The following is a 12,254-nucleotide window of genomic DNA, read 5'->3' on the forward strand; positions in this document are numbered from 1 at the left end:
AAATCAAGCAGTTCTGTGAGCATCCTGATCACCAGTGCTTTGAATTGTGCACTTGATAGGTTGGCTATCTCTTGGTTGTTTAGTTTCATTATTTCTGGAGCTTTGATCTGTTCTTCCTTTTTGGCCATTTTTTTGTCTTATTGCACCTGTTACGTATGAAAGGGCGGGGCCTTAGGTGTTCACCAGGGTGAACAACCCAGTGGCTAGGTTGTGACTCTGTATGTGGGAGGGGGGTCCGAGAGGGAACAATAGCGCTTGCCCTGCTATCAGATCTCAGTCCCCTCCACAGGTTCCCCCAAGCAAACTGGGCCTTTCTGGTGCTGATTCCCCTGTGGGCGGGCTTGTGTGCATTCTAGGACCCTGTGGGTTTCTCTGACAAATTCTCCTGTGAGACTGGGAGTCTCTCCCTGTTCCTCAACCCCGCCAGGTGTTTTCAATCGGTGGCTTTATTTCCAATTTCTTGGGCCCTGGGTTGCGCAGTTTGTCTTGCTCCCCAGTTATCTGTGTGGGAATGTGGGACTGCCACTCAGTCAGCCAGCTGGCTTGCTCACAGTGCCTCACTTCACAATCACCTCCTCACTGTGTCTGCCCAGTGCCTACCTGTGCTCAGGGTCTGCCAGCCACCGCCTGCTTGCCCAGGGTGTGCCCACCTCTGTCTTGTGTGCCCAGTGTCATTGTTTCTTGTGCCATGACCCCTCTCCACTCAGCTGCCCTACTCTGCCCTGCCTGTCAGTCTGGATGAATGTGTCTATTTCAGCTCCTTGGCTGTCCGACTTCCATACAGTTAAATTTTGTCAGTTCTGGTTGTTATTTTGCTTCTAAATTGTTGCTGTCCTTATTTTGATTGTGGGAGGAGGCACAGTGTGTCTACCTACACCTCCATCTTGGCCAGAAGTCCAATCATTATCTCTTGGAAGCTTTTTATCTGCCAATTAATTCTAAATGATATCTTTGTTGGGTAGAATAATCTTGGCTGTAAGTCCCTACTTTTCATTCAGTATTTCTTGCCAATCCCTTCTAGCCTACAAAATTTCTTTTGAGAAATCAGCTAACGGTCTTACTGGAACTCTCTTCTAGGTAACTAATTGCTTTTCTCTTGCTGCCTTTAAGACTCTCTCTTTATATTTACACTTTGGCATTTTAATTATGATATGTCTTGGAGTGGGCCTTATTGCATCCATCTAGTTTGGGACTCTCTGTGCTTCCTGGACTTTCATGTCTATTTCCTTCACCAAATTAGGAAAGTTTTCTTTCATTATTTCTAAAAATAGAGTTCCAATTTCTTGTTCTTTCTCTTCTCCTCTGGCACCCCTATGATGTGAATATTGGACCTCTTGAAGTTGTCCCGGAGGCTGCTTATACTATCCTCATTCTTTTGATTCCTTTTTCTTCTTGTTGTTTTGATTGGTTGTTTTTTTCTTCCTTATGTTCCAAATCATTGTTTTGATTCTAGGCTTTATCCATTCTACTGTTGTTCCCTGTAAATTGTTCTTTATTTCAATTAGTGAATCCTTCGTTTCTGACTAGATCTTTTTTATGCTGTTGACATCCTCACTACGTTCCTTAAGCATCCTTATAACCAGTGTTTTGTTGTTTTGTTGTTTTTTTTTTAATCTGTATGTCTACTTTATTGCCATTAGAAAAATGTTCTATAAAATTTTGGTCCACTTTCTTCTTCTTTACCTCTGCCATTCAAACTAAAATCTTTATTTTTATTCAAGTAAAAGCAGAATCGTATGTCTGACACGACAATGAAATATTTGACAACATTAGATTAAAAAGGACCTAATTGAAGGAGGCACACTCATTCTTTCTCACATCCAGGCATCTGCGTGCATAAGTGAAACTTACAGTATCAGTAACGGGATTCGTCTCCTCATTTCCAATTCATGTTCCATTCCCCTTATTATATTATATTTCCATAATACTTCAGATACTTTAGTCAATTGTATACTTCTCCACGTCGACTATAAAAATTAAGACGTTAATTCAAAAACACTGTGAAAACTCCAGACTAAGTAGCACTCGGTCCGCTTAGAGTGCAGCTGCTGTGAGAGGGCCCCGGACAGCGACGGCTTCGATCTCAACACGGCCTCCCTTGGGCAAAGCAGCAACCTGGTAAGCAGCTCTTGCAGGAAAATTATTCTTGAAGTACTGTTTGTAGATCTCATTGACAGTATTGAAGTCATTTATGTCAGCCAGCAAAACAGTTGTTTTTACCACATTAGTGAAGTCACAGCCTGCAGCTTTCAGAATTTCACCCATGTTTGTGAGAGCCTGTTTAGCCTCTGCCGCCACCCCTCCCGGCACAAGCTGTCCGCTCGAAGGGTCCATGCCCAGCTGTCCCAAGATGTAAACGGTCCTGTCCACCAACACAGCTTGACTGCAACAGACAGAGATGCAGTGTAAAGATAAGATATCAATATAAAGTGCACTGCTAGAAGATTTCTTTGCTAGGACACAATAAGCACAAAATGTAATATTAAACATTGATAACTGACTTCATTAAAATTAAAAACTTGCCACCCCTGGCTAGNGCCATTCAAACTGAAATCTTTATTTTTACTCAAGTAAAAGCAGAATCGTATGTCTGACACGACAATGAAATATTTCACAACATTAGATTAAAAAGGACCTAATTGAAGGAGGCACACTCATTCTTTCGCACATCCAGGCATCTGCATGCATAAGTGAAACTTACAGTATCAGTAACGGGATTCGTCTCCTCATTTCCAATTCATGTTCCATTCCCTTTATTATATTATATTTCCATAATACTTCAGATACTTTAGTCAATTGTATACTTCTCCACGTCGACTATAAAAATTAAGACATTAATTCAAAAACACTGTGAAAACTCCAGACTAAGTAGCACTCGGTCCGCTTAGAGCGCAGCTGCTGTGAGAGGGCCCTGGACAGCGACGGCTTCGATCTCAACACGGCCTCCCTTGGGCAAAGCAGCAACCTGGTAAACAGCTCTTGCAGGAAAATTATTCTTGAAGTACTGTTTGTAGATCTCATTGACAGTATTGAAGTCATTTATGTCAGCCAGCAAAACAGTTGTTTTTACCACATTAGTGAAGTCACAGCCTGCAGCTTTCAGAATTTCACCCATGTTTGTGAGAGCCTGTTTAGCCTCTGCCGCCACCCCTCCCGGCACAAGCTGTCCGCTCTAAGGGTCCATGCCCAGCTGTCCCAAGATGTAAACAGTCCTGTCCACCAACACAGCTTGACTGTAGGGACCAATGGCTGCTGGGGCTCTCGTGGTGCTGATCACCTTTCTGATTAAGGATGCCATGGCTAAACCTTTTGTCCTCAGGCCCCTGGGTCAAAATGATCCTGGTTCAGTAGCACCTCTCGCGTCCAACAAGACCAGCCCACGGCAGTCTATCCAAGTAGCGGGGCTATAACCAGTGTTTTGAATTCTGCATCTGATAGATTGCTTAGCTCCCTTTTGTTTAGTTCTTTTTCTGGAGTTTTGATCTGTTCTTTCATTTTGGCCTTGTTTCTTTGTCTCCTTATTTAGGCAGCTTCCCTGTGTTTGTTTCTATGTATTAAGTAGAGCTGTTATGACTCCCTGTTTTGGTAGCATCACCTAATGTAGTAGGTCCTGTAGGGGCCAGTGTCACAGCCTCCCCTTTCACCCAAGCTGAAAATTTTATTTTTAAAATTGTTTTAAAAGTATACATTGTCATTTAAAGCTTGATTCTATGACAAACTAAAAACATTTTGTTATATTTTATTGATTATGCTATTAGAGTTGTCCCAATTTTTCTTGTAGTTGAGACCTGATTGCTATTGCCAGGTCAATGGGAGGGATTTACCCAGGCCAGTCAGCTGCAAGGACTGGCTGTGACCACTGATCATCACCCTCTGCCCTCCATGGAGGATATGCTGTGTAGGGGCAGGGTGGTTGTACTCTGATATGGTCTGTAGCTCCACACTGGGTGTGCAGGCTCTGGGGTTTCCTGGGTGGTACAGGTGAAGGTCAGCTCCCATCTGTGTTTTGCCTGGGGACATCCTGCCTGAGCTATAAAGCAATCTAATATGGCTGCTATTTGTACTGGGCTTGGAGATTCCCAGGTGAAGCCGAACTGTGAATCTAGGCTGGCTGCTGCTAGTGCTGAGCCTGGTGCTCACTATGCCAACTGTTGCTTGTTTCATGGTATTTAGGAAGTTTTGAAGCATGAGTCAAGACCAGCCATTCATATGGGAAAAGCAGCTTGGTTGGGCCTGTAAATTGGGTGGGGCAGAGTCTCAGGGCCTCTCCAGGGAGGGTCAAACAGTGTTAGCCAGGTGATGGAGTCTCAGATATGGCACCAACTTGCCACCTCTGTCAGGGGAGGGTTCAGACAATGGCCTCTGCTTGCCTTGATGCCAGACACTTCAGTTTCTCCTTGTATACCACTGCTGCCTTTCCAGCTGCTACCCCACTGCTGGAGCTCAGAGGGAGTGAATCTGAGTAGATGAGTATGTGTGGGGGTTGTTTTAGAACTGCCTGGGGCTCCAGCAGTTTCTTCCACTGACTCAATAATGCTGGTTGGGCAACTAGAAGTTGTGAGGACTTATATTCTTGGCACTGGAACCCTGGGCTGGGGTGCCTGGTATGAGGCTGGGACTCCTTGCTCCCAAGATATCCCTTCTGCATTTTTTAAAAATTATTTTAAATTTTATTTTATTTTACCCTTCTGAATTTTTGTTCACCACATGTGAATGTGGGTTTGGCCTCTTCTGCATCTGTGCCCCTCCTACCAGTCTGAATGGATGTGGTTTGTTTAATTCCATAGTTGTCAGACTTCCACTCAACTTGTTTTCTGACAGTTCCGAGTGTAGGTTGTTTTATATTTTAGTTGTAATTTTGATGTGGTTGTGGGAGGAGGTGAGCCATGTGTGCCTATGCTGCCATCTTGACTGGAAGTCCCAAGAATTACATTATTATTTTTAGGCAGAGGTTTTGTAGGCTTTGTGGATTGTAGTAGTGAAGCAATCCAGCAGAAGTGGTAAGAAACTGTGGTCCTGACCCATCTCACTTTAGGTACAGCCAAATCTTTGTATCAACCAGAAGATGATATGAACAAGGAAATTCCAACAGTGACAGAAATTTAACTATTGCTGTGATCTGTCTTGATCAGATTTCACCTTGGATAGCTTTCTGATACTTTTCACTGTTTATTGTCATCTTTGGCAGTCTTGTCACACTCAGTATCAAATTGCCGTTTTTCAAAGACCCCACTACTTTCAGTATCGGAGATGACTACCACCAGTTTCTGAACTGAATACTCATATAACCAATCTGTTAGTTGTTTCACCACATTATTTAGGCATTTTATAATCTCAGAATTGGTAGTTACTAACAAGATGAATCTACATTACCGCAGCCTAGTTAAGATTCCAGATGGATATGTGCCACACTGTTTATCTAATATAAAATGCTGCTGATGCCAAATGAGAAGAATTCAGCCATGATTTCAGCTCCCCCAGGAGAGCTGCCCTGCCATTGCCAGGCGCCCACCGCAGATAGCAGTCACAGGGCTCCTCAGCAGCTCCCTGCATCTGGTTTCAAAAGTCTAAACATAAAATTTAATACTTTTGCCCTGTCTGGTGTGGTTCAATTGGTTGGAGTGTCATCCTGTACTCAGGGGCTTCGGTTCGGTTCCTGGTCAGGACACACACCTAGGTTGATGGTGCCCAGTCCGGGTGCCTATGATCCCTAATCCCAGTGCACGTAGTGAAGGCAACCAGCTGATGCTTCTCTCTCATCAGTGTTTTTCTCTCTCCCTTCCTCTCTCTCTAAAAGCAACAAAAGAATGTCCTCAGATGAGGATAAAAAATAAAATAAAATTTAATACTTTAAGCATGTGACATTTTATTGTATGTCAGCTATACCTCAATAAATGGTAAAAAATTTTACAGGGAAAGTAAATATAAGCTTGGATTTTTCTAATACCAGGCAGTGGTGTGCTGAAACTAGTTTGTCCAGCTTGTGAGAACTGATAGTTAAATTTGAGCAAACCAATTGTTAAGTGTAGCCATCATTAAAACATAATTTATGCACACTTACAATTAAAACTACTTATATATATATTTATTTTGTAAGATATTATTTATTTATTTTTAGGGAGAAGGGAAGGAAGGGAGAAAGAGAGGAAGAGAAACATCGATGTGGGAAAGAAACATTGATCAGTTGCTTCTTGCACACCCTCAACTGGCGACCTGGCCCGCAACCCAGGCATGTGCCCCAATTGGGAGTTGAACCAGTGAACTTTGGGTTCATAGCCAGCACTGAATCCACCGAGCCATCAGCCAAGGCTAAACTAATTGTAGTTTTTAAAAAAACAGTACTCAAAATTTATTGTAAATATATTTTGCTCCTTCTGTTTGTGATGTTATTTACATCCACTGTGTATGTGTGGCAGAAATACCATAGAGTGGTGTGCTCCTGCACCTCTCTTTCCGACTCCATGTTCAGTGGTGCTACCTTGGCAGTTTGAAATTGGCCATGATAGGAGTATTTATACCATGGAAGTTGGCAAACCCTACAAATCAGGGCTTTTTTGTTACCCTCACAGACCCAATTGGCAAACATTTGTCAGCAGTGTATTATTTAGGAATAACCACAAGAAGAATAAAAAATAGGTATACCATTTAAATGAACAATAGAGAATTTAGCCTATTCAATATAAGCCAGTAAAGGAGAAAAAGGAAGGTATATAAAAACAGAAAACATAAAGGCTGTCTGGTTAATCATGCCAATTAAATCTAAATGTTTTTTGGTTCCTCCTGTTACCCTATTAAAGTCACAGGAAAGAACTAAAACTATGGTAAGCCCCATAGTTCAAAGAGAACAGTAACAGAGGAAACATATAAGTGATGCTAACTACATTTTGGAATTAGTAGTAACTGATTTAGGTGTTAGCTGTCTCTGGTCTGCTAAGTCCTCCAGAGAACTAAGGCCACAAGAAGGAAGCAGCAGCAGATTCATTTTGAAGAAAAAGGCCTCAGAAGTTGGAAGTATTGAATGCCCTCAAGGTGAGAGTGGAGGTTAGAGCTAAGTGCAGAAACATTAGTAGACAGTCTGTATAAAGAAGTAGTCACTCTTCAAGGCTACAAATGCAGGTAACTTCTTCCTAACAGAAGATGGGAGGTACTCTACCTAGAAAGATTAAAGAAGTTCTGGACTGGGAACACCAGGCATAGCTGAGAGTAGGGCAGAGATATTGTGCTTTACTGAAGAGAGGAAGATCAAGTGGAAATCTACATACCTTAACAGCCTTTTTCCTTCTCCCTGGTGCCAGGAACATTGACTGCTGAGACTCCTACTATCTCCCACCAACTCCTACCCTGGATTTGGAGGGTTTCTCTCTGGAGAAATTGACTACATGAGAGAAAAGTTGTACAGATACTGATATGTGTGGGTCAGTCAAACAAATGACTGGGTCCCTCACCCACAATGAAGCTACCAGATATCAAGCCTTACATATACAGAGTTTCTAATTACCTTTCTGTGCCTCACTCATAAAAATAAATGGAGCCCTGGCGGGTGTAGCTCAGTGGACTGAGCACGGGCCTGTGAAGCAAAGGGTTGCCAGTTCGATTCTCAGTCAGGGCACATGCCTGGGTTGTGGGCCAGGTCCCCAGTAGGGGACACATGAGAGGCAACCACATATTGATGTTTCTCTCCCACTCTTTCTCCTTCCCTTCCCCTCTCTCTAAAAATAAACAAAATATTTTTAAAAATAAAAATAAATAAATGGATAGATAAGGACCAGACATTTGATGTCCCTCGGGTGAAATAGAAACAATGGAGAGAAGAGAACAGAACTTCTAAAAAAAGTATGTTTAATATTCCCAGAGTGGTCAGAGAGGCATCAATTTATGAAATAAGAACAAGATGCTTTATTAAAAGAACATTCAGCAACTAAGAAGTGCCTCTTTGAAAATAAAAATATATAGGCAGAAAAAGTTGGGAGATAAGGTTAAAGAAATCTAAGATATAGAATGAAAAGGGGGAGGGTGAGAGAAGAGAATAAAGAAAGGATTATTTGTTTAGATGGCCCAAGAACTAAATAATAGGAATTTTAGCAAATAAGAGAACAGAAAAAATAATTGGAGGAAAAGTATTAAAGCAAAGGTAATTCCCCAGAATTAAAGAATGAGTTTTCAAATGGAGAAAACCTATTAATTATCCAGCATGTTTGTTGAGGAAAGACCTATACCAAGCCAATCTTCATGAAATATCAGGACACTGGAAGCAACAGAAATCTTGAGTAAAATAAAGCATGTCACACTCAGAGAGTCAGGAGTCAAAATGACACTGGATTTCTCATCATGAATATCAGTTTATATTTATGTCATATGGTTAATACACAAACACCAAATCATAGTTGTACCCCTGAAACTAATATAATGTTGCATGTCAATTATATCTAAGTAAATAATTTTTTTAAATCTATATAAAAACAGGATGAAAACATATGTATATATGCAGCTAGAAGACAATAGAGAGAAGTTTTCAAAATTCTAAAGAAAAGTTGGTTTCCAACCTAAATGTCTAGGCAGTGTTACCAAGATAGCTATATTTGAGTACATTCAGAGTAGTTTTAGAGATAGATTTCGAAGATTTTGAGCATGTGATAGGTACGTAAGAAACCAACCAACCAACAAAGCAAAGTCATTTTTTAAAATAATTTTTTCCTTTTATTTTTTTTTTTAAATTTTAAATTTATTTTAGAGATAGATAGAAACGGGGTGGGGAGAGAGAGACAGGCATCAATTTGACGTTCCACTTACTCATGCATTCAATGCTTGATGCCCGTATGTACCCTTACTGGAGATTGAACCTGTAACCTTGGTGTATTGGCACAGTGCTCTCACCAACTGAGCTACCCAGGCAGGGCAATAATTTTTATTTTTTGATTATAGTTGACATGCAATATTACATTAGTATATTAGTTTCAGGTGTACAACATAGTAGTTAGACATTTATATAACTTATGAAGTGAACACCCCAATAAATCTAGTACCCATCTGACACCATACATAGTTATTACAATTCCATAGTTACTGACTACATTCCTTATGTTGTACTTGACATCCCGTGACTATTTTTATAACTGGCAATTTTCACATCTTAATCCCTTCCTCTTTTTCACCATTCCCCCAAACCCCCCCAATCAAAATGTTCTCTGTATCTATGAATTTCTGTTTTATTCATTCATTTTATTTTTTATATTTATTATGAGTGAAATCATGTGGTATTTGTCTTTTTCTGTCTGACTTATTTCACTCAGCATAATACTCTGTAGGTCCATCCATGTTGTTACAGATGGCAGGGTTTCTTTTTTTGTATGGCTGTCATATTCCATTGCACGTATGTGCCACTTCTTCATGCAGTCGTCGTCTGACAGACACTTAGCTTTCTTCCGTATCTCAGTAAGTAATGTTGAAATGATCATAGGGATGCGCATGTCTTTTTGAATTAGTGTTTTGAGTTTCTTTATATAAACATCCAGAAGTGGAATTGCTGGTTCCTTCATTGTTTTTTATTATAGCCTTTGTTTTAAATTTTATTTTGTCTGATACAAGTATTGCTACCCCAGTTTTTTAAAATTTCTATTTCCATGAAATATATTTTTTTACCCTTTTACTTTTAATTTGTGTGTGTCTTTGGATCTGAGGTGGGTCTCTTGTAAGCAATATGTTTGGGTCTTGTTTTATCCATTCAGCCACCAATGTGTTTTGACTGGAACATTTAATCCATTTACACTTAAAGTAATTATTGATAGGTATGTAGTACTGCCATTCTATTATTCATATTTTTATCTTTTTCTTCAAGGAGTCACTTTATCATTTCTTGTAATACTGGTTTGGTCATGATAAATTCCTTTAGCTTTTTTTTTGTCTGGGAAAAGCAAGGTTATTTTTAATCCCAGGGAAAACAGAAAGTTGTCACAAAAAAAAAAGACACACATTCATGGCACACTTTATGGCTTAGCTGTGAACAATTTTACATGGTTATAAGAAGTTAAGCATTATGCTAAGCAAAATAAGCCAGGCAGTGAAAGACAAATACCATATGATCTCACCTTTAACAGGGACCTAATCAACAAAACAAATCAGCAAAATATAACCAAAGACACTGAAATTGAGAACAGGTTGACAGTGACCAGAAGGGACAGGGGAGGGAATTTCAGGGGAAAAGGGTGAAGGGTTTGCAGGAACAAGTATAAAGGACAGATGGACAAAGGACAGATGGACAATAAGCGGGGAGGCCTGGGGTGTTGGGTTGGGGTGGGGGGAACAGGCAGAAAACTGTATTTGAACAACAATAAAAAAAGACAAAAAAGATAAAGAAACTGAGCTTTAATGTTAAAAAAAGTTAAGCACTGAGTGTTAATTCTTAAAAAGTGTAATAGTAATAAAACCAATACTGGGAAGGGCCCTGGCTGGCGTAGCTCAGTGGATTGAGCGCAGGCCTGTGAACCAGACGATGGCGGTTCGATTCCCAGTCAGGGCACATGCCTGGGTTGCAGACCGGTTCCTTGCAGGCTAACTACCAGCAGGGGATGCACAAAAGGCAACCATACATTGATGTTTCTCTCCCGCTCTCCTTCCCCTCTAAAAATAAATAAATAAATAAAATCTTTAAAAAAAACCAATACTGGGAAGATGAAGGAGTATGTGTAGGTGGATACGTGTCTGTATGTCAATGTCTGCTGCAAAACAGAGAAAAATCCTATCCTATTGTAAGAAATCAATAGATAATGTTTAAAATAGGAACATTTAAAATAGGAACATTTAAAGTGACAGTTGTAAGTACCTTGTTTAGTGTTGTGGAGAGAAATACTAGAAGAAAGAGCTAAGACACCATAAGTGGTGGCTCCTGAGGAGTGGGCTTCTGGGATGAGGAGGCCTAGAGCTGGAGACTGCTGACCTCCATTACAACTTTATAATTCTATTTTACTTTTAAATGTATGTACTTGTACTATTTTAACAAGTTGATTTTCCCAAAATTTATCTATAAGTTAAATGCAATACCATCAGGATTGTTTGAGAAATCCGACAAACTTACTCTTGTTAGAGTAACTAAATGAATTTTGGAAACAAAGAGCAATGTGGGGAGGGGTGTGGGGAGTAGGTCGGTCGGATTTTATGAGATAATATGAAGCCACAGCCATAAAACAAGAATGATGCACTACAGGAATAGATGCAGAAACCAAAAGAACAGAATAGAGAGCCCTGAAATGGAGCATACATCTTTGGGAACTTGCTATAAGATGAAGATGATACTACTAGTCAACATGAAGAGGACAAATTATTCAGTAGATGATGCCAGGAAAGCTGCATAACTATTTGGAGAAAAATAACGTATGATTCCTACTACCTACTATATACTAATCTGCACTCCAGAGGAATTAAATACATATATGTAAAAGATAAAAGAACATACACACACAAAACAGAAAACCCATTGGAGAAATGGGCACAGGGCATCAATAGGTAACTCACAGAAGGGGAAATGGAAATGACTCACTAGCATAAGAAGAAAAGTTGAAATTCACAGATAATGCAAATTAAAACAATGAAACACCATTTCATACCTGTCAAAGGGGCATAAATTAGAGAATGGAAAATAGCCAGTGATAGTGAGAATTAGAGAAATGAAAATCCTCTTGCATTATTATGGTGGTGTTACAGAACAGACAGGGGGTGCTGAACGATATGTTATTACTAAAAGGATCCCCCCTTTTTACTGGGGTTCCCCCCATACAAGGTTCACTTTGCCTGATGCCAGGAGAAAGGCATCTCTCAATGGCAGAGATTGGTGAAAGGAAAGGAATATTTATTTAAAAGTTATACAGACTTAGAGTAATGACTTAATGTCTTCATTAAAAATACTAAAGTCCTTTAGAATACCCACAATTGCACAGTCCTTCCTTCTCCCTTTCCCCAGTCTGGGGTACAGTATCTCAGGAAAAGAAGTAGAAGTCCGTGGTTCAGGCAGCCCCTCAGTTCTGGCACCATCAGCTATGTCACCGCCACAATCTCCAGTTAATCCAAAGCCATGTGGCACCTTCTCATGGCCCACCAACAAGAGTTCTTTCACCCCTTTTCTTCCAGGCAAAATCTCTCCTGCTTCCTAAGCCACATGGCAAAAGGGAGCACCCCAAAGCCTCGTGGTCCTGACCTCTGCCCAAGTAGCATGGTGATTCCCTCTCCTTCCACAGCTGCGTGGTCCCAACCTATACAAAGCC

General features: G+C 40.4%; 2 protein-coding genes and 1 pseudogene across 2 annotated transcripts; all 3 read right to left on the minus strand.

The window, feature by feature from the left end:
* Positions 1-1,611: 1,611 nt before the first annotated feature.
* On the minus strand, positions 1,612-2,506 carry LOC119003693 (2-iminobutanoate/2-iminopropanoate deaminase-like). The gene has a single exon (XM_037070213.1). It carries the CDS (start codon positions 2,488-2,490, stop codon positions 2,035-2,037), a length of 456 nt encoding a protein of 151 aa, XP_036926108.1. The 5' UTR covers positions 2,491-2,506; the 3' UTR covers positions 1,612-2,034.
* A 37-nt stretch (positions 2,507-2,543) lies between these two features.
* LOC119003694 (2-iminobutanoate/2-iminopropanoate deaminase-like) lies at positions 2,544-3,380 on the minus strand. The gene is given in 1 exon segment (XM_037070214.1): positions 2,544-3,380. A coding segment is annotated over 1 exon segment (414 nt). The 5' UTR covers positions 3,299-3,380; the 3' UTR covers positions 2,544-2,884.
* A 1,561-nt stretch (positions 3,381-4,941) lies between these two features.
* On the minus strand, positions 4,942-6,463 carry LOC119003598 (mitotic spindle assembly checkpoint protein MAD2A-like; annotated as a pseudogene).
* Positions 6,464-12,254: the final 5,791 nt, after the last annotated feature.

Source organism: Sturnira hondurensis, unplaced genomic scaffold (genome assembly GCF_014824575.4).
Source record: "Sturnira hondurensis isolate 20B ecotype Veracruz unplaced genomic scaffold, ASM1482457v3 Scaffold0018728, whole genome shotgun sequence".
Lineage (NCBI taxonomy): Eukaryota > Metazoa > Chordata > Mammalia > Chiroptera > Phyllostomidae > Sturnira > Sturnira hondurensis.

Coding starts and splice junctions, on each gene's coding strand:
- LOC119003693 (XM_037070213.1), bottom strand. CDS start 2,490: ATGTTTAATATTACATTTTGTGCTTATTGTGTCCTAGCAAAGAAATCT.